The 24,247-nt window shown below is 51.8% G+C and overlaps 13 protein-coding genes across 13 annotated transcripts; 10 read left to right on the forward strand and 3 right to left on the reverse strand.

Annotated features, from left to right (window-relative positions):
- Positions 1-1,222: 1,222 nt before the first annotated feature.
- Positions 1,223-1,654, forward strand: NCS57_01169300 (VOC domain-containing protein; the record flags this gene model as incomplete). The annotated part of the gene is made up of 1 exon (XM_053061398.1): positions 1,223-1,654. The coding sequence occupies one exon, from the start codon at positions 1,223-1,225 to the stop codon at positions 1,652-1,654; it is 432 nt and encodes a 143-aa protein (XP_052909784.1).
- A 323-nt stretch (positions 1,655-1,977) lies between these two features.
- Positions 1,978-2,604, forward strand: NCS57_01169400 (uncharacterized protein; the record flags this gene model as incomplete). Its single annotated transcript, XM_053061399.1, has 1 exon — positions 1,978-2,604. One exon carries the CDS (start codon positions 1,978-1,980, stop codon positions 2,602-2,604), a length of 627 nt encoding a protein of 208 aa, XP_052909785.1.
- Positions 2,605-2,793: 189 nt separating this feature from the next.
- Positions 2,794-3,230, reverse strand: NCS57_01169500 (60S ribosomal protein L38; the record flags this gene model as incomplete). The annotated part of the gene is made up of 4 exons (XM_053061400.1): positions 2,794-2,840; positions 2,895-3,023; positions 3,095-3,128; positions 3,201-3,230. The coding sequence occupies 4 exons, from the start codon at positions 3,228-3,230 to the stop codon at positions 2,794-2,796; spliced, it is 240 nt and encodes a 79-aa protein (XP_052909786.1).
- A 513-nt stretch (positions 3,231-3,743) lies between these two features.
- Positions 3,744-4,182, forward strand: NCS57_01169600 (uncharacterized protein; the record flags this gene model as incomplete). Its single annotated transcript, XM_053061401.1, has 4 exons — positions 3,744-3,758; positions 3,840-3,852; positions 3,913-4,049; positions 4,099-4,182. The coding sequence occupies 4 exons, from the start codon at positions 3,744-3,746 to the stop codon at positions 4,180-4,182; spliced, it is 249 nt and encodes an 82-aa protein (XP_052909787.1).
- Positions 4,183-4,777: 595 nt separating this feature from the next.
- Positions 4,778-6,109, forward strand: NCS57_01169700 (uncharacterized protein; the record flags this gene model as incomplete). The annotated part of the gene is made up of 1 exon (XM_053061402.1): positions 4,778-6,109. The coding sequence occupies one exon, from the start codon at positions 4,778-4,780 to the stop codon at positions 6,107-6,109; it is 1,332 nt and encodes a 443-aa protein (XP_052909788.1).
- A 621-nt stretch (positions 6,110-6,730) lies between these two features.
- Positions 6,731-7,833, forward strand: NCS57_01169800 (NMO domain-containing protein; the record flags this gene model as incomplete). Its single annotated transcript, XM_053061403.1, has 2 exons — positions 6,731-7,171; positions 7,222-7,833. The coding sequence occupies 2 exons, from the start codon at positions 6,731-6,733 to the stop codon at positions 7,831-7,833; spliced, it is 1,053 nt and encodes a 350-aa protein (XP_052909789.1).
- Positions 7,834-8,523: 690 nt separating this feature from the next.
- NCS57_01169900 (uncharacterized protein) lies at positions 8,524-9,567 on the forward strand (the record flags this gene model as incomplete). Its single annotated transcript, XM_053061404.1, has 1 exon — positions 8,524-9,567. The coding sequence occupies one exon, from the start codon at positions 8,524-8,526 to the stop codon at positions 9,565-9,567; it is 1,044 nt and encodes a 347-aa protein (XP_052909790.1).
- A 516-nt stretch (positions 9,568-10,083) lies between these two features.
- On the reverse strand, positions 10,084-11,670 carry NCS57_01170000 (uncharacterized protein; the record flags this gene model as incomplete). The annotated part of the gene is made up of 3 exons (XM_053061405.1): positions 10,084-11,299; positions 11,352-11,432; positions 11,480-11,670. 3 exons carry the CDS (start codon positions 11,668-11,670, stop codon positions 10,084-10,086), a joined length of 1,488 nt encoding a protein of 495 aa, XP_052909791.1.
- Positions 11,671-12,545: 875 nt separating this feature from the next.
- NCS57_01170100 (uncharacterized protein) lies at positions 12,546-14,060 on the forward strand (the record flags this gene model as incomplete). Its single annotated transcript, XM_053061406.1, has 1 exon — positions 12,546-14,060. One exon carries the CDS (start codon positions 12,546-12,548, stop codon positions 14,058-14,060), a length of 1,515 nt encoding a protein of 504 aa, XP_052909792.1.
- A 159-nt stretch (positions 14,061-14,219) lies between these two features.
- On the reverse strand, positions 14,220-14,728 carry NCS57_01170200 (uncharacterized protein; the record flags this gene model as incomplete). The annotated part of the gene is made up of 2 exons (XM_053061407.1): positions 14,517-14,728; positions 14,220-14,469 (listed from the first exon to the last, which is right to left on the reverse strand). Exons 1-2 carry the CDS (start codon positions 14,690-14,692, stop codon positions 14,220-14,222), a joined length of 426 nt encoding a protein of 141 aa, XP_052909793.1. The 5' UTR covers positions 14,693-14,728.
- A 1,754-nt stretch (positions 14,729-16,482) lies between these two features.
- On the forward strand, positions 16,483-16,933 carry NCS57_01170300 (uncharacterized protein; the record flags this gene model as incomplete). Its single annotated transcript, XM_053061408.1, has 2 exons — positions 16,483-16,682; positions 16,732-16,933. The coding sequence occupies 2 exons, from the start codon at positions 16,483-16,485 to the stop codon at positions 16,931-16,933; spliced, it is 402 nt and encodes a 133-aa protein (XP_052909794.1).
- Positions 16,934-19,038: 2,105 nt separating this feature from the next.
- Positions 19,039-22,207, forward strand: NCS57_01170400 (uncharacterized protein; the record flags this gene model as incomplete). Its single annotated transcript, XM_053061409.1, has 2 exons — positions 19,039-21,643; positions 21,690-22,207. The coding sequence occupies exons 1-2, from the start codon at positions 19,048-19,050 to the stop codon at positions 22,205-22,207; spliced, it is 3,114 nt and encodes a 1,037-aa protein (XP_052909795.1). The 5' UTR covers positions 19,039-19,047.
- A 608-nt stretch (positions 22,208-22,815) lies between these two features.
- Positions 22,816-23,514, forward strand: NCS57_01170500 (uncharacterized protein; the record flags this gene model as incomplete). Its single annotated transcript, XM_053061410.1, has 1 exon — positions 22,816-23,514. One exon carries the CDS (start codon positions 22,816-22,818, stop codon positions 23,512-23,514), a length of 699 nt encoding a protein of 232 aa, XP_052909796.1.
- Between the last annotated feature and the right edge of the window lie 733 nt (positions 23,515-24,247).

Here is a 24,247-nt window from a genome sequence, read left to right on the forward strand (position 1 = left end):
CATGCGAATAGATGTGATGCGTGTGATGGATGCGAATGCGGATGCGGATATGTGTGTATGATGCGCAAAGCAGTCAATGTTTTAACAAGAGACTCCCCCCGCACTTTCAGCTTGTACCTGGATCACCGTACCTGCCTTTTGGCACACTTGTCAGACGAGCTGCCAGCAGCCAGCCCAGTCAAACACAAGTGGATGCAGCAAGATGGTGACGGCGTCGTCCGGAATAGGTAAGGGTCCGGATGTGTGTGGCCGATGATGCAGGCGTTTTGATGGCGGCTACAACGCTCAGACAGAGTGACAAGACTTGACTGGAGGAGGCTAACGTAGCAAGAGGCTGGGTAAACTGGCTTAGTACATGTACTGTAGATGCGGCAGAGGAGTGTGCGAGAGGAGTGAGGTCGTCTCAACAATCACTGTCGAGTCCAGCCGTGTGTTGTAATGATAGACCGCCAATTGGAAGACGCCAAAAGGCGGTCTAGGGGACAAGTGCTTCGCTTTTATCTGGCATCTCCAACCCACCACCACCAACAAGGCTGCTTGGGACTTACATGCCGCGGGTACTCGTCACACGGGATCGTCCGCGATTTGTCGATTCGTAGGTACACCAGGGGACCGGATGCACCAACCGAGAGGGGAAGCAAAGAAAGAAGCAACAAGCAGCAATCAATATGGAGCACAGATCAGACGGTGCAGGGTCTACAAACGAAGGGAGAACGGCGAGTCCCGGGCTTTGAGGGAGCCCGATGTTGAGAAATAGGACAGAAATTACTCGAGGGGGCGCGTGATGGATGACGATGACGATAATTGCTATCGAGGACGACAACGGTAGGACGAGACAAACTGGCGTGTGACAGCTCTGAGATTGCCAAGGGAGGTCCTGGTTGGTCGCTGGCCTACAGGGGATTAATCTTGTATTTAGTCCTTGCTTGTTCAGCTCCAGCCGCAGCACAGACAAGACACCATGGCTACCTGAGCCTCCATCTTCTGCGTCAATCAATGGCAAAGAGTTGCCCAAACGCCGGCAATTACGTCGCAGAAGAGGCGTAGCTAGTTTTATGTGACGACAAGAGTAAAATGCCGGTGCCTGCAGTTGCAGTGCACACCTGCAGATGTAACGGAATTTGCGTATCCGTATCCGTATCGTTTTTTGGTGGCTTCTTAGTGGACGACACCACATCTCCTCCTTTCACCTCAAAGAGTGAACCATCGAGACGACGAAAAGATGTCTGGAACGCCCGCACCTGTCGCTTCGGCTTGGAAGATCATTCCAACCTTTGAGTCTGATGACATAGCGAGGACTCTTGAGTTCTATGTTGGCACCCTTGGCTTCACGCTTGCCAGCACCAAGCCGGAGGATGGTGACCCAAGCCTCTTTACCTTTTGCTCCATCTTTGCTGGTGAAAAGGCTGCGGCCAACATCTACTTCTTCAAGCCCAGTGGACGGTCTGCCAATCCTAGTTCAGCATACATCGCCTTGGGCACCACGCAGCTCGACCAGCTCCACGACTCTCTCAAAGCCCGGGATGATGTCGAGTTTGCAGAAGAGATACAGGATCAACCCTGGGGTTTTCGACAATTCGCCATCGAGGATCCAGATGGAAACACGCTGACGTTCTTCAAGTACTTGGAAGGGGGTAATCCAGGAGATGAATGAGTTGAGGCGTTGGACATCAGGGATGACACGGAGCACTGTGCAACTCGGCCGAGTCTCCGCCACGGTCTGTACGAAGTCATCCGCCACATCATGAGCCACGATGGTGATGCTCTTAGTCAAGGATCATCAACGACAAGCCTTGGGGATTACGAATGCCACGGCAACCTGATCATCCTGTGTTGGTTGATGATGGGACAAGATTCCATACCCCTGTGTCAACGTCAGTGGGGATGCCTAATTGCTGCATCGTTTGACAACCAGCTGCCACCTCTTGAATCACCTTGACTCTCTTGTATCAACTCATTCACACCAAACCAGCCATCATGCCCGTCAACGAATTTGCTCTCCTTCAGCTAAAGAGCGGCTACGACGAGGACAATTTCCTCAAGCTCATCAAGGCAGGCCAGGCCAACCAGGCTCAGTGGATCCGCGAGCATCAACCCCATCTCCTCGAAGGAAAGCCATACGCCAACCCAAGCAACTTTTACCTTCAAAAGTCCGACCCGCCATATCTTGTCATCACGGCACCATGGGACTCCCCTGAGGGTCATGGAGAATGGATCCAGAGCGATGTAAACAAGTCTGCCATGGGTGGTCTCATTGAGTACATCGCTGAAGGTCCTGACGGAGTTGTGCTCTTCCATATGAAAGCTGCGGGCAGTGAAGATGAAGTGCGGGGCGACCTCCTTGTTCAGGGTTCCTTCAATATCTGGAGAATTTCGGTCGACTCTGACCAGAAGGAGAAGCTGCAAGAGCTATACCGCAGCGTGGAGCTTCAGATTGGCAACACAAACCCTAATCAGAGGGTCTGGGGAGGATGGAAAGTTGAAGAGGGCGAAAAAGAAGAATTGGTCGTCTTCTCCCAAAACGTGAAAGAGGATGTGCTATCCCCTCTAGCCCAGGTTCCAAACGTTCAAGTCCGTCGTCACGAGGTCCAAGGGCTCCTGTAATTAGCAGATCCAAACCATCACAGCGGGAGCACCAGGTCGACGTCGTGACTCGAATCGATCTTTTTACTTTTTGGACTCTATCCGAGTATCCTCCTTTCAGAGCACATGAAATGCAAGGTATCCCGAGACGCCCATTCGTGCATGTGAATCCTCCCACACCCAAAGCGCAACCCTTTTCAAACCATCTTCTTAAGCAGACTTCTTGCTCTTCTTGGAGACGTCGGTGAGCTGGAGGGCTGGAAAGCTGCGTCAGTACGATTACTCCCATTGTGAGTGTCAAGGGCGCATACTGGGGGGAAGGCTCTGCTTAAGCTTCTCGGCCTTGTCGTTGTCCTTAAGCACCAAGGTGTAGAGGTGCTTCTGGCATCGGACCTTGAACTTGACGTTGTTGGTCTTCTTGCTCTTCTTGATCCGCGCGGCTGTGGATGAATGTTAGAAATCGACTCTCTCGTTTCGTTGGACTCTCGTGGAGGGTATCGTCAAGACGTACACGAAGCGTCGTTCCGACGGCAGATCTCGATGAACTGGTGCAAATTCAGTCAGCATTTCAACAATTCAATCGCGGGCGAAATGCCCCTGTGTTTCTTCTCCCGTACCTTCTTGATATCAGCGACCTCCTGAGGCATTTTGGCGGTGGTTCGATGTGACGTTCTTGAACAAGAAGATTGTCAAAGGCTCGGATGTGCGATTTCGATTAGATTTTGGAGGAATTCATTTTTGTGCGTTGATTTTCGCGGGGGGGAGCGATGGCCGATACGCACGGACCACCTTGCGGTTTTCGGGAAAGCAGAGGGCCGACCCAGAGCAACCTGCACAGCTCCGGCCAATGTGGCGTCGAATATGGGACATGGGAGGCGTCATCGTCGGGGTGTGGCGCAGGCTGCCAGCTTTCATGGCAGGAAGTGTCACGAATGGCCACCTTTCACTGCCTTGGGTTGCCTGTTTTGATAGGCATTTTACAATATCTCAAATATCCGAGGTTTTCTTCTTCTTTTCTACTATCCATTTGAGAATTTCGTGTCGTCTTGCTGTGTCCAAGCAACCTTTCCATCTAGCTCCTGGCTTCTTCTCCTCAACACCAACATACACCACGATTAACCCCCGGCAATACATTTAAGATGCCTACTCGTCTAGATAAAATGATGAGGTCCCAGGTATGTAGCTGAATTCGCTTGCACAACTCCAGCCTTTGTCTTCATTTTACCACTACTTACACTCTGCTAATCGTCATGTAGAACATGGTGCTCGGTAAGTACTGCTCTTCCATCTACAGGGTATCCAAGTGACGACAACGCTCACATTCTTCAGCCTTTGGCGCCGCCGTCTGTATGGGAGCAGCATATGTCATAATGGGAAACAACGGACAAGGTCTCTTTCCTGCCCCGGATCCCACAGGTGACCCGACTACATGGACGCGAGATGAGCTGCGCAGATGGCTTGCTGCGGTGAGTCGAATCTGGCTTCACGCAACATCCCGATTACTGACCATTACAGAGGAATTTGTGTCCGGCTGAGAATGCCACCCAAGAAGAGCTCTTGGAAAGAGTTCAGGCAAACATGCGCATCCCGAGGGAGTAAAGATTGGGCTGAAGATGGTTTCAACGGTTATGTGTTTATGGTTCCACCACCACAGTTGCATGGGTCACAAGATGTCTCGGCGGCAATCTTTACTTTGTTTCGTACCACGGTTACCCTTTGAAGAGACTGACTTTCAAGTACATTCCAACAAAAGCCAAAATAAAGATTGATTACTCGAAGCCCAAGATAAAGATCAAGACCAGCCCCAGTGGATCTGATCAGCGGTACCTCAGCCCCAGCCACGCAGACGCCCAGATCTGGGTACCGCTCAATCAAACCCAACCACCCAACAAGCTGTTAGTCGTCTCACCTTGCTGCACGTGCCACCACAAGTCGCTCTCTCGTCTCGCACTGTAAGCCGTCCTGCAGCCATCAACCTCGATTCCTTGTCTTGTCGCATCCATCCTGCTTCAACCTCACGTTACAGCGTATTTTGCTACAGATTGCGCCAGAACCGGCTCTTGCGACCATGTATCCCTCTTGAATCCTCTTGCTGGTCGTTCCCATTTCATTTTCTAGAATCTCGACCCCGGATCAACGACACTGCTCTCCCGGCGCTTCTGATGTTTGCGACGTCATATTCATCATCTAGACAATGGCATTCCTCGAGGATCCGCGCCTGCGCCAACGCTGGAACCAAATCACCCACGACGCCGAAGCGGTAACGGAGAATGCTGCAGCCGGCATCTGGTCTTTTCAGCATCACTACATCAATCCCTGCTTCTCATCGATCGCAAACTCGTTTGAACAATGCACGGCTGTTTGCCTTGGCGACCCAGAGGAGCGCTTACGTAGGCGCAGGGAACGAGAGCGCACTCGGGGGAGGGCAGAATACAGCTTCGACTTTTACGACGATTGGTACGAGGATGAACAGAATGGGAGTTTGTTTGGGACTTGGGGAAATGAAGACTGGGAGAGACTGCTGGCAGGGACCGGCAGTCAACGAAGGAATACTGGAGAGACTTTGGAGCAACCCCGGAGGAAGCGAGGCATGAGTTACGGTACTCGAGGCGGACGACGGAAACCTAGCGAGAACGACGACCCGACCGTTATACCCAGTACCCAACCGATTGGGTTCCTAAGCAAACTGCCCTGGAAGATGGGCGGTACTCTGCGATACAAACCTAGCGCGGCAGATCTGCAAGACCACCCACAAAGACACGGTGAAGGCGAGGCAGAGCCGTTGCTTGGCTCCGATGAAGACCACGACCATGGAAATCTGCCTACGACTAGGAAACGAAGCGGGACGACAGGGTCGGGAGATACATCGGATTCTTATCGGTCAAGAGGAGATTTGTTCCCGAGTGACGGTGAAGGTGAAGAGGATGCAATTCCGCTTGATGACGAGGTTACATACGATATGGTGAGGAAGGACGACAGGAGTAGTGGGCGAAGTGGTGGAAGTGGCCGAAGCGCGAGAACGATTGGCAAGGGAAAGCGGCCGGCAATTGGGCTGGCTGGTTCAAGAACTGTCTCAAGGACGACATTGGTGTCTGTTGCGTCGAGAGATTCGTTACGCATGGGTCGCCGATCCACGTCGTTTCTCGCTGGCTCTGATATTGATGACGTGCCGTCTCTGCAAGATCTGGAGCGAGAAGAGCAGATGCTGCAAGAGGAGGAAGATGAAGAAGTAGCAAGGAAAAAAGAGGCTGCTGCACAACTTGCGGCTGAGATGGGCCTTGCAGGGACAAGTCCTGGTATACAATCAGTGCCTGAACTCAAGCCCGAGGTGGCAGAGGATGAGGTTTATGAAGGCGACCCCGGCAAGAATGTTTCTGAAGAGCGTATGGAGGAGGTCAGCAATGAACTTCGTGTGCCCAAGACACGTGAAGCGGAAGATGCAGCAAGGAGCCCAAAGGCACCACCAGGCGCAAAACCGCCAGAGAACCCGGCGTTTGTGCCAGCGCGTTTACCACACTTTCAATGAGACGATGATCAGTTTGTGATGGGAAGGCATGGAGGATATGCCTGCAGTTCGAAGCAGCGCGAAGTCAAGGGAGATTTTGATGCGAGCGAGGCGAGCGCTGTTTACTGATGACGAGTCTCAACCTGGACTGTAAGACTAATGAAACGTGGCAATAACGCACAGCGGCTCTTACCACGACGATTTGAAGTATGTATGATACCAACTTGAGAGAAGGATGGGAACTTGGCAGTTATGGCTGGGTCTGTCATTGGCAAAGAGAACGGGCAAGATAATTGCTGATGTAGCAACATTGAGCATTTGACGTTCCTCAGATGACTTGCACCGTCTTTCACATCAGCTTCGAGTTGATTCTAGGCAATGATCCTCATTCTGGATCGATCACCATGTGAATGAAGTGCTCCCCAATGCGGAAATGCCTCGGGCTCGAGCCGATCTCCCCGCATATAACCCCGGTTGATCAAGGTAAAGCCGGATCCCCCGCAAACCGGGTATTACTTGTACACAGGAGGCTGGCGAGAGGCTGAGACAGTACATAAGACGTTTCTTCTTTGTTATCACTTAAACTTGTTTATCTCCTGGACTGATTCGGCGATTGAACTTATCACTTACACCACCTTCACTATGACGACACCAGGCCCCATCACAACACCTCTCACCTCCTTGCTGGGCATCCAGCACCCCATTGTCCTCGCCGGCATGGCCAGGACATCAGGAGGCCGCCTTGCTGCCGCGGTATCCAACGCCGGCGGACTCGGTGTCATTGGCGGCTTCATGTACACTCCCGACCAGCTCCGCGAGATCATCGCCGAGATGAAGGCCAACTTCTCACGACCTGACCTGCCGTTTGGCGTTGACCTCGCGCTGCCTCAGATTGGAGGGAACGCGCGAAAGACGAACCATGATTACACGGGTGGTAAACTGGATGAGCTGATTGATATCACTATCGAGAGCGGTGCCAAGTTGTTTGTTAGTGCGGTCGGTGTGCCGCCTAAGGACGTTATTAAGAGGCTTCACGACAAGGGGATTTTGGTGATGAATATGGTTGGACATCCAAAGCATGCGGTGAGTTTGGCAGAAGCGCTTGATTGCTGTTCGCTAACGCAGCTTGTTAGGTGAAAGCGCTTGAGCTTGGTGTCGACATGGTCTGCGCCCAAGGCGGCGAAGGCGGCGGCCACACAGGCGACGTTGCCAACTCGGTCCTTATCCCTGCTGTTGCAGACGTGGCGGCCAAGTATCACCCTCCTCTTCTCAAGGGTCTTCCCGCGCTGGTGCTTGCAGCGGGTGGCATTTCGTCTGGACGCAGCCTGGCAAGTTCGTTGATGCAGGGAGCGGCGGGTGTTTGGGTTGGCACACGGTTTGTGGCCTCTGTAGAGGCGGGATGCAGTGAGGAGCACAAGAATGAGGTTGTTTCTTGTGGCTTTGATGAGACGCAGCGGACGCTTGTGATATCTGGAAGGCCGTTGAGGATGAAGACGAATGAGTATATTCGGAAGTGGCACGACAAGCCTGAGGAAATACGACAGCTCTGCGATAAGGGAGTAGTACCTCTCGAGCACGATCTTGACGAAGGAGCGGATGTAGACTTGCCTTATCTCATGGGGCAGGTTGCTGGAGCCATCACGAGCGTGCAGCCGGCTGGGGAGATTGTCGATGAGATGGTCAAGGAGGCGGTTGAGATGCTGAAGCTAGGAGGCACGTATCTGACAGCCAAGCCAAGGCTGTGATGATGTGGTGAACATGAGATGAGTTGAGGGAGTTTGCCCAAAGCGGTGTTTACTGGTTATTATTAGTATTGTCTGAATCAACGTCAGTGAATCACTATTGGCCACTTTTAGTCACAAAGCTCCTCAGACTGCCAAACAATCATTCACAATACGAGCCAACTCACTTGCCCCTTTAGCCTAGATCAGCACTGATTCAAACACCATCCAGTCTTTCATTGTTCATCCAGCGCTGCAGGTTATTCACAAACTGTGAGGCACGGTTCAATGGGGGCAAACGTCCAGACTAAACCGCCTCTTGATGCAGCCCACGGACCCTTTTGGCTATTCTTTATCACTTGCGGAGTGCGACTATAAATGAGTTGATCTAAACCTGCACGTTTTTGGGCTTCTTACTTTTGATCTTGAGAGTTTCCTTTTGCGTCGCAGGCTTCTCCTCGATTAGACTTGAGACTGGGCTTGATACTCCTTTGGTTCCTTCGACTTGGTCTTTTGTTCGCTTTGAATCATTGAGGAAACTTCATTCAACTCTTGGTCTTGTTTCCATCATCGACTTGCAAGCACGCTAGCTATAGACTTGGTTGCTGGGACACCACCTGCAGACATCAACAACTCTCTACTCTCAACAATCTCGCACAAACAATCCAACACACTATCCAATACTCATCGAGGCTTGAATCATCAAGTCAAAACATGTCCAACTCACAGGAATCTACCTGGTCCAACCAGGAGGGCCTCTTCTCAGGGGAAAGCCAATCACATATCCCCCCCTTTCGCTGCGGACACCTCCGAGCCCAAGCTCCAGAAGGTCTAGACAATGTCCTACCAGTCATCGACCCCCAAAACTCTTTTCGATTCAACAAGAGACCGACAACCGATTACGTGCTGGTTGCCCTCGACTTTGAACACCTCTGCAAGACAAAGATTGGCCGCTACGCCGACGGAACTCGATACAGCTACAACCCCCTCACCGAAGCTGGTGTTGCATACCTCGACATGAGAAACGTCCTGTACAAGAAGGGACGCTGGACTATGCCCGGTGACCGTGGACACTCTTGGTTCAAGCTCATGACGCCTCTTCACTATATCGTCGAGGAGTACAAAAGCCACTGGGGCCATCTCTGCAAGTCTGACTGGCTGCACGTCGAGCCTTACATGTTTGCCTTTGGCAAGTCCAAGATTGTCAAGGAGAGCGAGCTCGGGTACAGGCTCTACCGCCTGTTCATGGGACTTCGAAAGATGAACCGTCGAAGGGATGAGATTCGACACAATCGACTTCGTGAGATCATCTTTCTCACTTTTGACTCGAGTCCTGTTGAGAATACCCTTAGTCGACTGGGGCTGGGATGGCTCGCGGAGCCAAACATCAAGATTTGGGATGTTCAGAGGGATATGCAACTTGAGCTGCGCTTCAACTGGCCCAAGATGCGATTCGAGTACGTCATGGAGAGTCTAGGTCTCCGGTTCGAAGACAATCGATTCGGAAACCTGTCCCACTGCGCGGGAAACGCGGCCGTTTTCACGATTCAGATCTTTCTTGCTCTTTTCTACAAGGATGAGGAGCAGAGCGTTGCGTTTGCGGCGCGTGAGCCCATGTCATGGCTGCGGTTCACTTGGGTTGGGCATGCTCTCGATCAGACCAACATTGCTCCTGGGGATACGCCCAAACGTCGGGAGGAGAGTCAGATGAATCGACATGATGTGCCTCAGAGGAGGGATGAGAATGCGTTTCACTGAAAGAGTTTGCTGACGAGCTGGAACATCGTTAGGCTTTCGGTACGGTATGGGGACTTGGTCAACCTGTCTTCAGAGAGAGGGGGCAATCAACGTGGTTTATTGGGGGGAGGCTTTTGTTACTTGTCATGGGGAAAGGGGACTACTTTGGAACATGTTTTGCTGAAGGCATGAAGGTGCTGATTGTGCTCACCTTGTCAACTGACGTTAGTAACTGCATTGTCAAGCATTGGCTGTATCATCGCCGCATTTTCTCTGATAGAACGGTTTAATAAACGGCTTGGTATTCACACAGGCCTTCATTTCTTGTTTTCGGTGAAGTGCTTGCGTTCTCATTGCATCAAAGGTGCTCGTAGGCCAAGGCAGCAGAAGCAGGCAACAAACACGATGCTGTCCTTTCGATCCGGGAGAGGTTCCAACAAAGCTCTTGATAGCATCAAGATCTGTATCAAGAATGATACAATACTCGATCAGCACAGTGAAAACAGGGGTAGTTCTGGCTAAAGTCCGCACCACCGCTTACTCTCTTAGCAGACGTCTACGGTGAGGAACCTTGCACGCCGGTTGCTGAACCAGTCCCAGCCTCGAGATAGTGCCAGTAAGCGTCTCTACAGCTTTGAACCCGACGATGAAGTGATCAGGCAGAGCAAGTTCCTCGCGCTCATCTCCCTCGGCTTCACCAAGTTGCACGTTTCCACCGTCCGGGAATAGAAACTTGAGACCGATGATCCTCGGGTAGTCGGCTGGGTTCTTCTCAGTTGTGATCACGATCCCTTTGAGCCAGCAATCGGTGGGTATGGCGACCCGGTTCTTCTTGACGGACCTGGACGCTAGCCAGGGCACGTACTCAACTGCGATGCTCTTTAGCTCGCCCAGCGGGGTCCAGCTGACTTCAATGTTGGGTCGAGTGGTGGGCAATTCGTCGAAATTGCGGAGAAGAAGAGTTTGCTCGTGGATTGAGTGCTCCAACTCAACACAAGTCAGTGGTGCCATGGGCGTTGATATGGCGTCCACAAGGGATGCAGGCTGTTTCGGTTGTCCTTGGTCCTCGCCTTCCTTGTAATTAAGATAGACATCGGCGATCCATCCGATTATGTTCCACATGCGATATCGATTTGCGAGTGCCAGATGCTTTTCAGGACCATGTGTGAGAACGGCCCTCCAGATCCTCTTGTACAGAGTTTCCCAGTTGATGTGCTTGGAAAGATCTTCGTCTATCCGAGGAAAGTCGTACAGCCAGGGCAAGTCCTCTTGGAATCTCAACTTCCAGAAGGTGTCTCTCAGTTCGAGACGAGCCACAGCTCTTGAGGCTATTCTCCATGGCCAGGCATGCGGCATGACCATGTAGCTCATGATATGTAGCAAGATTTCGGGCTGAAGCTTCTCAAAAGGGTCGTTTCCGGGCTTGGTAGACTCTCGGATGACTGGAGGTCTGTCCTGGTTTTCTAGAACGGGGTTGATTAGGGACTGATACCAGGCTTGGAGCTCAGGACTCGAGCACGGGGAGAAGACAATGTGCTCGGCTCCTCGGTCGGAAGGCCAATACTGGTGATGATACTCTTCAGCCCCTCCATAGGATATGTCCAGAGGTCCACCAGGTGGAGAGGAATACCTGTCGAACAGCCGGTAGAGGACTCTCGGGTCGATGGGCTTAGGGGCCAAGACTCTACGGAGCTGCTCGAAGCATGCGTCATGCATGGGGTACCCGAGTGCCAGGTCACCACCGTCATCGTAGCTTGGGTGATGGTTAGATGGGCATGTTTGTGAGGAGTGCGTGGCGTACTCACGCTGATATCATGCCTCCTCCCTCTTCGGTGTCGAACTCGAAGGCTCCATGGTCCCAGTAGGTGGCTGGGATGAGGTGAAAGCTGTGAAGCGCATTAGTAGGAGCATCTAGGGAGGGGGAGTGTCTTGCTCTTCATTTTCCGAGTCCTCATCTTCTGAGCTCCATGGGCCTACCAGAGTACATTCTCCCAACCACAGGGTGTCCTCAAGGGTGATGACAGAGTGATCGTAGCAGTCCTCCTCTCCATCATCTTCGTCTTGCCACCATAGCTCTCGTGTTACAGCACCGCAGAGTGCACACCAAGTATCCCGCCCACCCATGATGATGCTGCGGGCAACATTGGATAATTCCCAGCTCGACAGTGGTCGATATATATACTTGGCTGATGGTGCTGCACGATGTTCAGAGATTTAGAGCTGCCGACCTATCAGAGACTCGATAGGAAGCCATTGTCGCCTAAGCTAGGCATCGTGCTGACATTGAGGACTTTGGTCAGGCAGCCCTATGCAAGTGGGTTGTCTTTGTTGGCGATAATTGGATCCTCAGTGAGAGTGAAACAAATTGTTTATTGACTGATGCAGGCTATAGTACTCGAATAGAAGCTGGGATAGGACTTGGCATTGAAGGGTAGATTTTCTTGTTTATGCTTCAATACGGCTTATACGAACGTCAGGTGAGCTCGCCAGCGAAAGCCGATCTATTCCCATTGCTTCATCGCCATTGGTGTTTATTCGAGGAGGCATCCGAGTGAGGCGGTGATGGACTAGCCCAAAGCAATTCTCGCACCATGTAACCATCCCAACAGCCCTGTCAGCTCGAGCCGTGACATCCTTGGTCACCTCCAACAAGGCAGTGCAATTCAGAGATCACGCATGAAAGGGCCAAGAACCAATTAATTTAAAAAACAAAATGTGATCGGCAGAGTGTAGGGTAGTTGGTGATGGGGTCAAACGAAAAACGTCCAAGCTTACGTGTTTGACGTGGCGTATCTCTTGGCCGCTTTTCACCGATAACATGAGCTCATCAATGATTCAAATTAGACGCAGCGTCTCGGATGAGTCGGATAATTCATCAACGGGCCGGTCGAATCGTTTAAAACTCTTTTTTCACAGAAATTGACCTTTTGTTGGCTTCCCTCAACTTCAATCAAATCCTTCACAAGCAATCCATCTCATGACAACACCTCGGCTTTGCAATGGACGCTCATGATGCCGTCGTAAAGGGTGTTGCTGAACGGGTCAAGTACTTTCACAAGAGGCAGGAGCCTTTTCGATTATACCATGGATCGACAAACAGCACGCGCCAGTCGAATCGCCGCGCCGACAATACTGTTGACACGAGCAGTCTCAACCATGTCCTCGAGGTGAGGACGGACTCCAAGACGGTCCTCGTCGAGCCCAACGTCCCAATGGATGCTCTCGTCGACGCGACTCTGAAGCATGGGCTGGTGCCGCTTGTGGTTATGGAGTTTCCGGGAATCACCGTCGGAGGGGGATTTTCTGGTACCTCTGGAGAGAGCAGCTCGTTTCGCTACGGCGCGTTTGACGCCACCGTCAATTCGATCGAAATTGTCCTCGCCGACGGGACAATCACTCACGCGTCAAAAACAGAGAGACCGGATCTCTTCTGGGGCGCCGCATCGGCCTTTGGAACCCTTGGCGTTGTGACGCTGCTCGAGGTGCAGCTCAAGGAGGCCAAGAAGTACGTCGAGCTCAAGTACCGACTTGCGAGGGGCCCTGCGGAGACGGTCAAGATCATCAGGGAGGAGTGCAAAAAGCTCGAGAATGACTATGTCGATGGCATTGTCTACTCAAAGGACACGACTGTGGTGTGTGTTGGGCGGCTTGTTGATGACCTCCCCGTGAGCGCAAAGCCAATGCGTTTTTTCCGCCGGAAAGATCCGTGGTTCTATCTTCATGTCGAGACGGTCCGAGATGGCCTTCGACTTGGAATGGTTACGGTTGTTGCAGATTATATCCCGATAAAGGATTATCTCTTCCGTTACGATCGTGGAGGCTTCTGGGTGGCCAAATATGCGTTCAAGTACTTTCTCACCCCTTTCAATCGTCTCACGCGCTATGTCCTGGATTCACTACTACGAGCTCGAGTCATGTACTCGGCTGGCCACAAGAGCAACCTCTTTGACTATTACATGGTTCAAGACGTTGGCGTACCATATCGAAGCGTCCAAGAGTTCCAAACCTGGCTCGACAAAGAATTCAGCATCTATCCTCTCTGGCTCTGTCCCCTACACGTTAAGCGCGACGACCCGGACTCGGGCCACGGCCTACACTCGGATTTCTCCAAACCCGGAGCACCGGACTTGCTCAACTATGGAATCTGGGGCCCACTGCAAGGGAATCGGCGGGATGCGATCCGGCATAACCGAGCGCTGGAGCAAAAGGTGCAGGAATGCGGTGGCAAGAAGTGGCTATACGCGCACGCCTACTACACCGAGGACGAATTCTGGACGCACTACGACCGAGCTTCATATGAAGCGCTGAGGGCAAAGTACGGGGCTACTTACCTACCAACTGTGTACGACAAGGTCAAGGTGGACATCGAGGGACCAGACAAGGTGATGCAGTCTACAGTGAGAACGAATTGGCCGTTTCAAGGGCTGAGAGGTGTGTACAAGGCCTTGACTGGAGGAGATTATCTGCTGCAGAAGAAGAGCGGAGACGCGGACGCTGGGAAGAAGCAAGATTGAGTAGACCTCAAGGCGTTGGAGGATATCTAGATTTGTCCATAATTAATTCATATTTATTTGTATATTATTTCTTCAGGAACCAGGCCCGGTAAGCAATTTCGGTCCATGGGCCAGCCATAACAACGAATGAATTTGTAAATGTTTTGGTCTAATGCGGATTCATTCAGCTCTGAAGCCGCCCATTCCACCACCGCCCTTTCTCCCGCTGAGCTCCGTCAACGACTCAACTTCCTTGTCCTTGTACTTCGCGGCAAGGGACGGTCGTCCTGACGGCTGGGGGATGGAACCGATTTCTGTCGAGTTGGCGGCCCTCATGTCTCCCTCAAAGGTCCTTTCGACCTTGGGTTTTGCGGGGGATAGAAGGTAGAGACCTCCGAGAACAACGCCGGCAGCTCCCGCGATAGGGACCCTAGAATGTCAACACTTGTTAATGCAGCTCAGAGACAGATTCGTTACCAATTGCGCTTCAAGGCCTCGGGGCCGCCCGGGTTTGGCGGTGGGGCTTGCTGGCCTCCCGGACCGCCGAGGGATCCCTCAGGGTGGATCGTTCCTGCGAAGCGGAACTGAGCAGGCCGGAGGAGTGGGGCCGCGAAAGGTCGGAGACCGGGTCTGAGCATTCTCACCAAAGTCATGATTGAATAGTTTCTGAATTTAATTGAATATTCAAGTAAATAAAGGGCAGAGAAAGCTCCTGGAGCTACAAGGGGAGCTTTCGGTATTTAAGAGAGGGGAGCTCCTTGAACCTGATGACTTCTCAGATGATGATGGCATGACGTGTGGTGACCTATGATGGAACGGGAGCGGGTGATGTTGCCCCTTCCCCGCGTTTGACGACGAATGGCTTGCGCCCGGAGAAGAGATCAAGGTTGAGCCTCACTGGCTGGTTATTGGATGTGGGCAAGGGATCCTCGGCTGCGGGAGCTTGTTTTGGTGGGTGTAGCTGGGGGTGTTGTAGCTCGTGACTTATGCGCTACAACCTAAGTTCGGCTCGGGTTTCCCATGAAGTTTGGCGGTAAGGGATGAATGTGGTGATATTTTGTGCTTCCCAGGAGTTTGCTTGAAGGTTGCTTGAGGCATGTGTGGTGATACGTCTCTGGAAGGGCTTCATCAGCATGTGATGGTTGTGGAGGGTCCGGGAGTTGCTACTGCTTCCGTAAGCGAATGCCTGAGGGGAATATCTTGCGTCGACACCAGGCCTCATGTTGGTACACAGCTATGAAAAGATCAACAGAATAAAGTTGGATGTGGCATCATGACTGTTCTTGGCAACATGTGAGTTACCGGACCTTGAAGTAAACCGAGCTCTCCCTGGAGGAGGGAAGAAGCATGAAGTGAAGAGATGTTTACGAGCGTAAATGCTGAAGCTACACTTGAATTCTGATGCCTTGACTTTGATAGAGATCTTGGGTATTAGTTCATGGTCAAATGCCTGGTCCGGTCGAGCCGGAGCAGGACTCGGCGTATTGTGGGGACATCGGTCAAGAGTGGACCGGCCATTCCCGGCGCGGACCTACTATTGTAGACGGTCTTTCGGCGCTCAGGAAGGGGCCGTGCATGCATGTTGATGGGAGAGGTTGTTTTGAATTGAGAGGATAAAGGCTACGAGGAAGGGTGGAATGACCGAGAAGGTGTCGCGGTTAGTTGGCCTATGAGCAATTGACGTGGCCTGTGGTCAGTCGTGCACCGTACCATGCGCCCGGAGACGCGCGATCGCGGAGAGCAGCGGTTAGATGGGCAGTATGATCTGGTATGCAAAAGAATCATCAGGAGTAAAGAAAAAGGCCAGATTTCCAAGAGTTTAGAATGGCCGAGCCTCAAGCCGGGCCATCTGCTGATTTTCCGGCGAATTTTGGCGACAGTGGGTGGATCGGTAGACGCCGGGTCCGATCATCAGATGGTTTTTTTGGCCACGACGAATTTGAGATTGTTGGTTATGCCATCACCGTCAGTCGAGTCTCCGGGCACAGTCGGAAGGGAAGAGAAAGATGATTGGAATGTTGAAAGATGCAAGAGAATATGCATTTACATATATTTTGTTGTTTATATCTGGAGGTGTAACTAAAGGTTGGTACTCTTCACTGCCTGTGTTGCGAAGTACATGCTGCGAAGTACCCAGAGGCACCCGACACTCAGGTAACATATTACACCAGGGATGGTTACCATGATCTACGATTCATCTGATCTTGTAGATTTAATCAAGATGCAAGATCAAGACGACTGAATTGACCAATTAATTCGTCTCCTTCCCTGAACATGTGGTGTTTATCCCAGTGACAAGCTTCCCCGGTATTGCCCGAAAAGGTTCATGGCCAGGGCTGGAGCATCACAGTGGCACCACTGAGCTTCAGAGTCGAACTATCGACACGCGACCAAGATTCATGACCGTACCATGGGCAAAAAGCTTCTATTGTAACGGTATATAATGACTGGTTTCTCTCGTCTTGGGTCTCCTGATTCATCATCATCATCACTCAATCACAAGCATCCATTTGAGATCTTGACAACTACCACAATCCTTGTCTTCGACTACCGGTCACTTACACCACTTACACCAATCACAACAACACTCAAGACCTTCAAAATGGTTGCTGCTCCCATGATCAAGCCTTCTGCTGGCCCTAAGTGAGTTACACCACTTACTTCATAATCTTCCATGTCTAACAGCATCCAGGGCCCTCCCTCTTCTCCTCGTCGTCGGAAGTGTCTCCGTCGTCGGCACCTACGTCTCCTCCCAGCTCAGGACACAATCCCGCACTTTCGACCGGTACTTTAGCCAGTACAACAGCACCCAGAGCGAGGCGTCCCGGGCAAAGACCTTTGACGGTTCTGTTCCTGACCCTCGCACGAGCATCTTTAACATTCTTGGCTGGTGATTTTGTGGAGTTTCTTGGATAAACGGATGGTGTTTTGGAAGGGCAATCATAGCGTTGGGTTTTACTACACGAGGCGAGGGATAGAACAGCCTCGATGAATTGAGTAATTTTAAACTGTTAAACAGAACCGAGCAATTGGAATGAATGTGACACCCGAGGTGATTAACATTTATAACCATAAAAGAAAGTTGCTGCCATGTCTCAGGGCTGGAAGCGAGCTTCGGTACTGTACTGCATCCCTGATCAGGGCGGGAGGGTACTTTGGTTGCACATTAAACAATCAAGGACAAAACTGGACAGAAATAAGAGTCTGAATAGTCATAGTTGGCCATATCCGGACAGAGAGTGCCTTTTCTTGACCTGTCAACCTAGAAGCCACACTCTATTCATAGCATTGGATTGCACAGCCCACAGCATCACCAGCACGTTTTGAGTCTGGCGCGTGAACGGCCGACGCCAATGCGCTACTGACATTGGAGGCGGAGCCTTGTAAAGTCGAATTATTCTGACGACTTTGGGAGCAAATACTTGATGTATCAATCTGGTTATTTGACGCATATTCCTATCCTATTCTTTGGCATGAGGATACAATTATAGTGAACTTGGATGGAAAAGATTTTATTGAGTCTAGGACGAGCAGAGTAAACGCTTGGAAGAGCCTCTTTCGGCTCTGCTCTGCTAGGTAATAGGCAGCCACACTGGTGCAAACAGCCTCTGCCGTGGCTGGCTGAATGACCTCTGCCACCTGGTTCAGCTGCTCCGATTTCATGATAAATCAGACAATGAATAACAACTTTTACCGTTGGCAATTTTCCGAGTTTTGCGTGATTCTGCCCCGCGAGATTGTGTGGAAATGATGCCAAGAGCGCCTCTTGGCACCAGCAATCAATAGCCTGGAACTCAATGCAAAGAAAAACATCAACAAACACGGCACGTCAACCGCAGTATTACAGGGTGCAAGCTGCGCATGTGCCGTATTGCCTGTCAGAGTCTGACACGCTCGGAAAAGAGTTGACTTGGTCGGCTATTTCCGTAATATTCGGGGGGTTTGTCGGTGGTTTGTCAGGATCCAAAGATAGAGAACGGGCCGTATTCTTGATTACTGTACGGATAGAAAGAGTGGTCTTATTCATCCTGCAAGACATTTGATAGGAATGCTTGTTTACCTTGAGACGTGCTGTGTCAGGGATGGAGCCCGCTGATGGTGGCTTGTGAAGTATCCCTGCAGACGGTCCGACCAACGGACACGGCACAAACTCAGAGGTTGGGAACTCACTTGCCCAAAGCTAAGCCCTGCTGGAAGGCTCCAGTTGCCAGTAGGCGGCAGAGATGCATGTAACCGACAGGGCCTTGTTTTTAACATAGCCACTGTCTGCATGTCACTGACAGTTGATTTGATCAGGCTGCAGTTGCAGGAGACACATCCCTGTTTTTCGTCCTCAACCCTTGCTAAGGATGCTAAAATTGAGTTGCAGGGGGTTACATTTCACGGTCTTGAGCCTCTTTGCTGTTGCGAGGCCCCCATATTTCACTGGGGGGAGAGTAAGCACTATGAGGTTGCCGCTTACTATTTCCCGACATCCCTGGCAAATCCCTTTTTCTCAGTCTCGAAAAGTCAACTTGTCTTTTTCGATGTTTGCAGAGACAGCAAGAGGGGAGAACCGAGAAAAACAGAGGCAGCTGAGCCGTTGGGCACTACCAGAGTCTCGACCTCAAGCGAGGACAGTTTAACTGTTGGGCCAAAGCTCAGCCCCGACAACTTGGCTTGCGCTAACGGGCTTGGCAGAAGATTCAGCCTCAGCCTTACACCATTCCTCCCTCGGGTCTTGTCCAATAGAGGTTTAGAACAGCTCGCTAAACCAAGCCTCTAGAGAAACCCCGGTGGTCCTGCATGCCGAGGGGAACGGACATTGGACGCCACAGCTGAAAGGTCTGGGGGTCTAGGCTGTCTCACGGGGGCTTGCATGGGAAGGATGGATGCAAGGATGCCTTGGAGGGTTGCAGGCGGGAAAATAGTCTGTAGAGTTGGGCCGGTCTCTCAATAAAGGGACCGGCATCCCGTTCTTTGGGGTGGTCGTCTTGTGTGATGTTTGTATCGGATTGTTTACGTCAAGATGCATCAACCGCCGTATCCCGAGAATACCTGGTCGCAACCCAGCCCTCGTGAGTACGAGCCGGTTGCACAGAATGAACAGAGGGATCTGCCCTCGCCGCTCGAGACGCCTCTCGAGACGCCTCTCGACAATGACAACCTACACCAGCCACATCCAGTACAGCACGCCTGGTCACCGACAGCTCCTCGAGAGTACAAGGCCGTCCCTCAGAACGTGTGGCCCATCGAAGAAGACCGAAGTGACTCGCCGCCACCATTGAAGTCGGAGGGTCCCAGCTCAGAGTTGCCCAAGTCCGACTATCGACCTATTGCGTTGAGATGGCAGTTTATCGGCCTCATCATCGTCGCCATCGTGGCTATCCTGGGTGCCATGGGTTACGCGCTCCACGAACTCAAGAATTCGGACTCGACGTACAAGCTCGAGTCGCGATCGTTTGGCTTGCAGGGAAGCCTTGGGCTTATTAAGCGGACGGTATTGAGGTTTGAGACACGAGATGTTGAGCTTCTCAAGAGGGAGCTTGGTATTGTGGAGAGACAGGACACTGCGAGCGAGCCAGCTGTTGTGTCGGTTGAGACTGGGCCAACACAGGCTGCGAATGAGCCTGCGGCGGAGCCAAGTCAGGCGCCGGCAGATGCTGTGACTGAGATTGAGGTCAAGCCATCTCCTACTCAGCCGACAGTGGAGGCGCCTACCGAAGAGGCACCTACCGAGGACAAGACGGAGCCTTCACCTACACAGGACGATAACAAATCTTCCCCGTCCCCGACGGAAGATGACAGCAACGACTCTTCGCCTAGTCCTACAGAGGATAAGAACAAGTCTTCTCCGTCACCGACCGAGGATGATGAGAGTGATTCATCAGCAACACCGACAGACGATGATATCATTTCTTCGCCGACTCCCACCGACAACAAGGCCAAGAATAAGCCCTCTACCACGGCCACAGACGACAAAGACAAGACATCGCCATCACCAACAGAAACTGACGACGACGATGACAGCAAGACGTCGCCCACTGCCACTGAAACAGACGACGACGAGCCTAGACTGATTACTGCCGTCGTCGAAGCGAAATACACCTCAACAATCGTCTCGTCCTCGGCAGTGACAGCCTTCTCCACCGACGCCGTCGTCACCAAAGTAGAGAAAGTAGCCTCGACAATGGTGTACACGGTCGCAGGCTTCACCAGCACATACGCGCTCCAACCGGAAGAAGACGAGCCGCAAGGATTCGCCCCCAAGTACACCACTGAGATCCAGCCTGCGAAGGAGACGACGCGGATCACGTACATGCCGAGCACCTATGTCACGACGTTGGCTACCACGCAGACTAGCTTCGGTCCTCCCGTTACGTACGTCGAGACTGGTACTACGAGGCTCACGTCTGTGTTTTATGTCGATGATGATGGTAAGCCTATCCAGAAGGCTGTTACTCAGGTCAAGACTAGCGAACGCCCTGCTACTGTCATGACCATTACCGAGACGCCTCCGGTAGAGACGATTCTTCAGACGCAAGCGGATGGACAGGTTGTTACTATCCTGTCTACGCCACTGCCTACTACGAGGGTTACTAGCGTTGGTCCTACTAGGGTCGTCGTCACTGATGTTTCGACGCCCACTGGGGACTTCAAGATTGTCATGGAGGTTACGGAGTACACGCTTACGGGTGCGGGATACTTTATTGGAGCGTTCCTCCCGCCCATCATCGCCGTGTTGCTCGCCATGACGCTTCGTGCGATTCACCAAGCTGCCACGCAGTTCCAGCCTTTTGCAGCTCTCTCACGACCTGAGGGTGCTCTCGGCAAGGACGCCCTAACGCTTCGCTTCGATGGTATTGACAGTATCACCATCCCCTTCAAGTTGCTCGCAAACAGTCAGCCTCTACCGTTCATCACGGCACTCGCAGCTTGGGGATCGAGCTTGTTTGCTCCGCTGGCTAGTGAAGCCATCGGTCTCAAGATCCATGGTCGTTGTCGTAAAGGAGCCATTGGCGGCTGTGCCGTGGAACTCGGTATATCGGAAAGATCGGCATACGGCCTGCTCGCTCTACTGATCGCAATCGGAGCCCTTCTCATCGCCACCATCGTCGTCATTAGTCGTCGCTGGAGCACAGGTGTGGCAGCGAACCCATTGTGCTCGGCCAACGCAGCCGCTCTCATGGCGAGGAACCCAGACCTTCGCGCTCTACCGCTCCACGACTACCGAGCTCTCAAGGATGCTGTGGTGGACAAGAGGTTCAAGATGGGGACGTTCCGAAACTACGAAGGCAGAGACGAGTATGGTGTCGTCCTCCACCATGGCCATAACCACGGCGCAGAAGCCTACGGCACCACGCCCTTTGACGAGGGCGGACCGCGTGCACAGTCTCATCGGGCTCCTCAGACGTTTGCGGCCCTGACGTTTTGGTATCGGTTCCTGTTTGGAGTGTTTCTGCTCTGCCTGCTCGGCTTTATCTGTTACTACCACTTCACCGACACGTTTGGTCACCTGCCCAAGGGGCTCAAGAACGCCATGGAGAGTTCTCAGTTTGGTGTCCGCTTCATTTGCTCTGCCATCGGTGTTGCCATCATCTGGCTATGGGACATGCTCTTTACCAGTAAGTCACCATCCTGTATAACCCTAATCATTGCTAACTCTTGCAGGTGTTGCGGCAATCACGCCTTTCCGAAGAATGGCAGACAAGAGTCAATCTCCCACACGGTCCGTCCTTATGACGCCGCCGACAAACGCCTTCTCGGGTCTCTTCGTTGCGCTCCGAGTGGGCGATCTTCTTCTCTTCCTTACGGCCGTTGCGTCCCTCATGGCTCAGTTCCTCCCGATTCTGTTCGCCAACGTGCCGTATAACCTCACCCAGACACGGCTAGCCCACCAAGTGTGCTCACGACTCAGCGCTGGACTTTTAGTATTCATGGTCATCGGTCTATTTGGAAGTCTGTTTGTCAAATGGCCTGATCTTCCTGTTGATCCACGCAGTCTCGTCGGCGCCATGTATTACGTTGCCGAAGCACCGTGGGTCGCGGGAGTAGAGGGCGTAGCAGGAATGAATGCCAAGGACCGCAAGAACAAGATTCAAGGACTTGGGGGACGATGGAGTTATGGATACGTGCAGACGGGGCATGGAAGACGGCTTGCTATTGAGCATGAGATGGGGTATAGGTGAATGAGACATGATTTCATGAGATGGGTTTGGGATTTGCATATCCTGGGGCGCTTGGATAATATTAAAGGCATTTACATTGGATATTGGGTAAACAAGATCAATTCGGTTACGGGGTGTCTCTTCGAATGTGGACGAGTCTATCGTGTCTCGAGTCCTGAATGACATATTCCTTCACTTTAATCTTGGAGTATCCCTTGCAAGCGCCTGTCTAGATTAAGCTCGTCTATGGCTGAGGGCATAATTAAGCATAAAATTTGAGGGTACATCCTGAACTAGGTGTGCCATTCTTGTGTTCCCAGTGCAGGTCGCATTTCGTCTCCCTGCAAGTCATGTTGCCTGGGCACTTGCTGCATGTTGATCGGCATCCCCGACAATGGCCAAAGATGTGCTGCTTATGCTCTTGACCTGGAACCCCCCGAAAATATCAAGAAAATCACTGAAGGACACCTCATTCATTCACCAGTCTATCCACTGATTCCGCCTGCGTAGGGCAAGCTCAAACCTCGCATGATCATGATTACTAGTGCTGAGAAGACCGAAAGCGGGGCATCGCTGACCTGACTCCTTCATCCACGTCAACCACAACATCACCAAAACAGCGCCTCACCATGAAGACTCTAGGCCTCCTCGGGGGCATGAGCTGGGAGTCTACGACTACTTACTACCAAGAGATCAACCGCCGCGTACGAGAGGTTCAGGGCGGTCTCCACTCGGCGAGATGCATCGTCTTCTCGTTCGACTTTGCCGAGATTGAGAAACTTCAACACGCTGGGAAATGGGACGAGGCTGGCGCTCTACTCGATGATGCCGCCTCAAGACTGAAGCTCGCCAGTGCAGATGCCATCGTGCTCTGCACAAACACCATACATTTTGTGTCCCACGGCATCGAGAAGGCATCGCAGCTACCTCTCATCCACATTGTCGATCCCACCGCCGACCGTATCCTCAAGGCGGGCTTCAAGTCTGTCGGACTTCTCGGAACACGTTTCACCATGGAAAAGGACTTTTGTAAGTCTCGTCTGGAGGAAAAGTTTGGTTTGAGCGTCATTGTACCCAACGAGGAGGGCAAAGAGACGGTGCATTCCATCATCTACAGTGAGCTCTGCAGCGGCATCATCAACAACGACTCGCGGGAAAAGTACCATGAGATTATTAGAGACCTGAAAAAGGCTGGCGCAGAGTGTCTTATTCTTGGATGTACCGAGATCGGACTGTTGGTGGACGAGGCTGGAAGCGAGTTGCCAGTGTTTGATACAGCCCAGATTCATGCAATAGCAGCTGCAGACTGGGCCATGGGGGTTGAATAATGAATATTGGATAGAGTAGAGTAGATATTAGAGGTGCTAGAACAACAATAAGTAGATATAAAGGTTTGTCGGTTAGAATTGGTGTGCAGGGAGAAGTGGACAAGCCAGTGTTCTTGGTATGCACTTCTGCTGGTTTCCCTCGAGAGAAATATCGACATTGGTGGCTACGTCTCATTCGAATCGATCGTGACCTTGGTATAGCGACATTCCGGCTCGGATCGTCGGGGATGATACTTGAGGCGGGATGTGTTCGGGCCATCGGAGCATGAATATCGATCATCCAAAGACTAGATATTCTCTTGGTGCGAGATGGCCATCCCAGAAGCGTTGTTTGGCCAATGATTCAAGAGTAGCACACCTATATGCCATCTTCATTCCAGTAAACTTGGGACTGGTCCTTGTCCCTCTGTGGTTTCCCAAGTACAATCAGTGAAGAAGGGAATACCAAGGGACAAAAAAAGACGTGAAAGCATTGTCTTCTGGAAGAAATCCTTGTGATCAAACCAGATCTGGTGTGGAGATATACTCTTCCATAAGATTATGGCTCATACTCCAATTTCTCGATAGACAAGGAGCCAGAGGCAAATAAAAACTTGCCCCTGTTCAAGCATCAATATACCATCTCGGATTATGGGTAACTGCTAAACTGAGAGATCCATAGGTTGCCATATCTGACCGAATCCAAGGAACTGCCATGAAGAATTCAAAATTGGCCAAGAGGCTCGGATTGATA

The sequence above is a fragment of the Fusarium keratoplasticum genome, chromosome 9 (assembly GCF_025433545.1).
Source record: "Fusarium keratoplasticum isolate Fu6.1 chromosome 9, whole genome shotgun sequence".
NCBI lineage: Eukaryota > Fungi > Ascomycota > Sordariomycetes > Hypocreales > Nectriaceae > Fusarium > Fusarium keratoplasticum.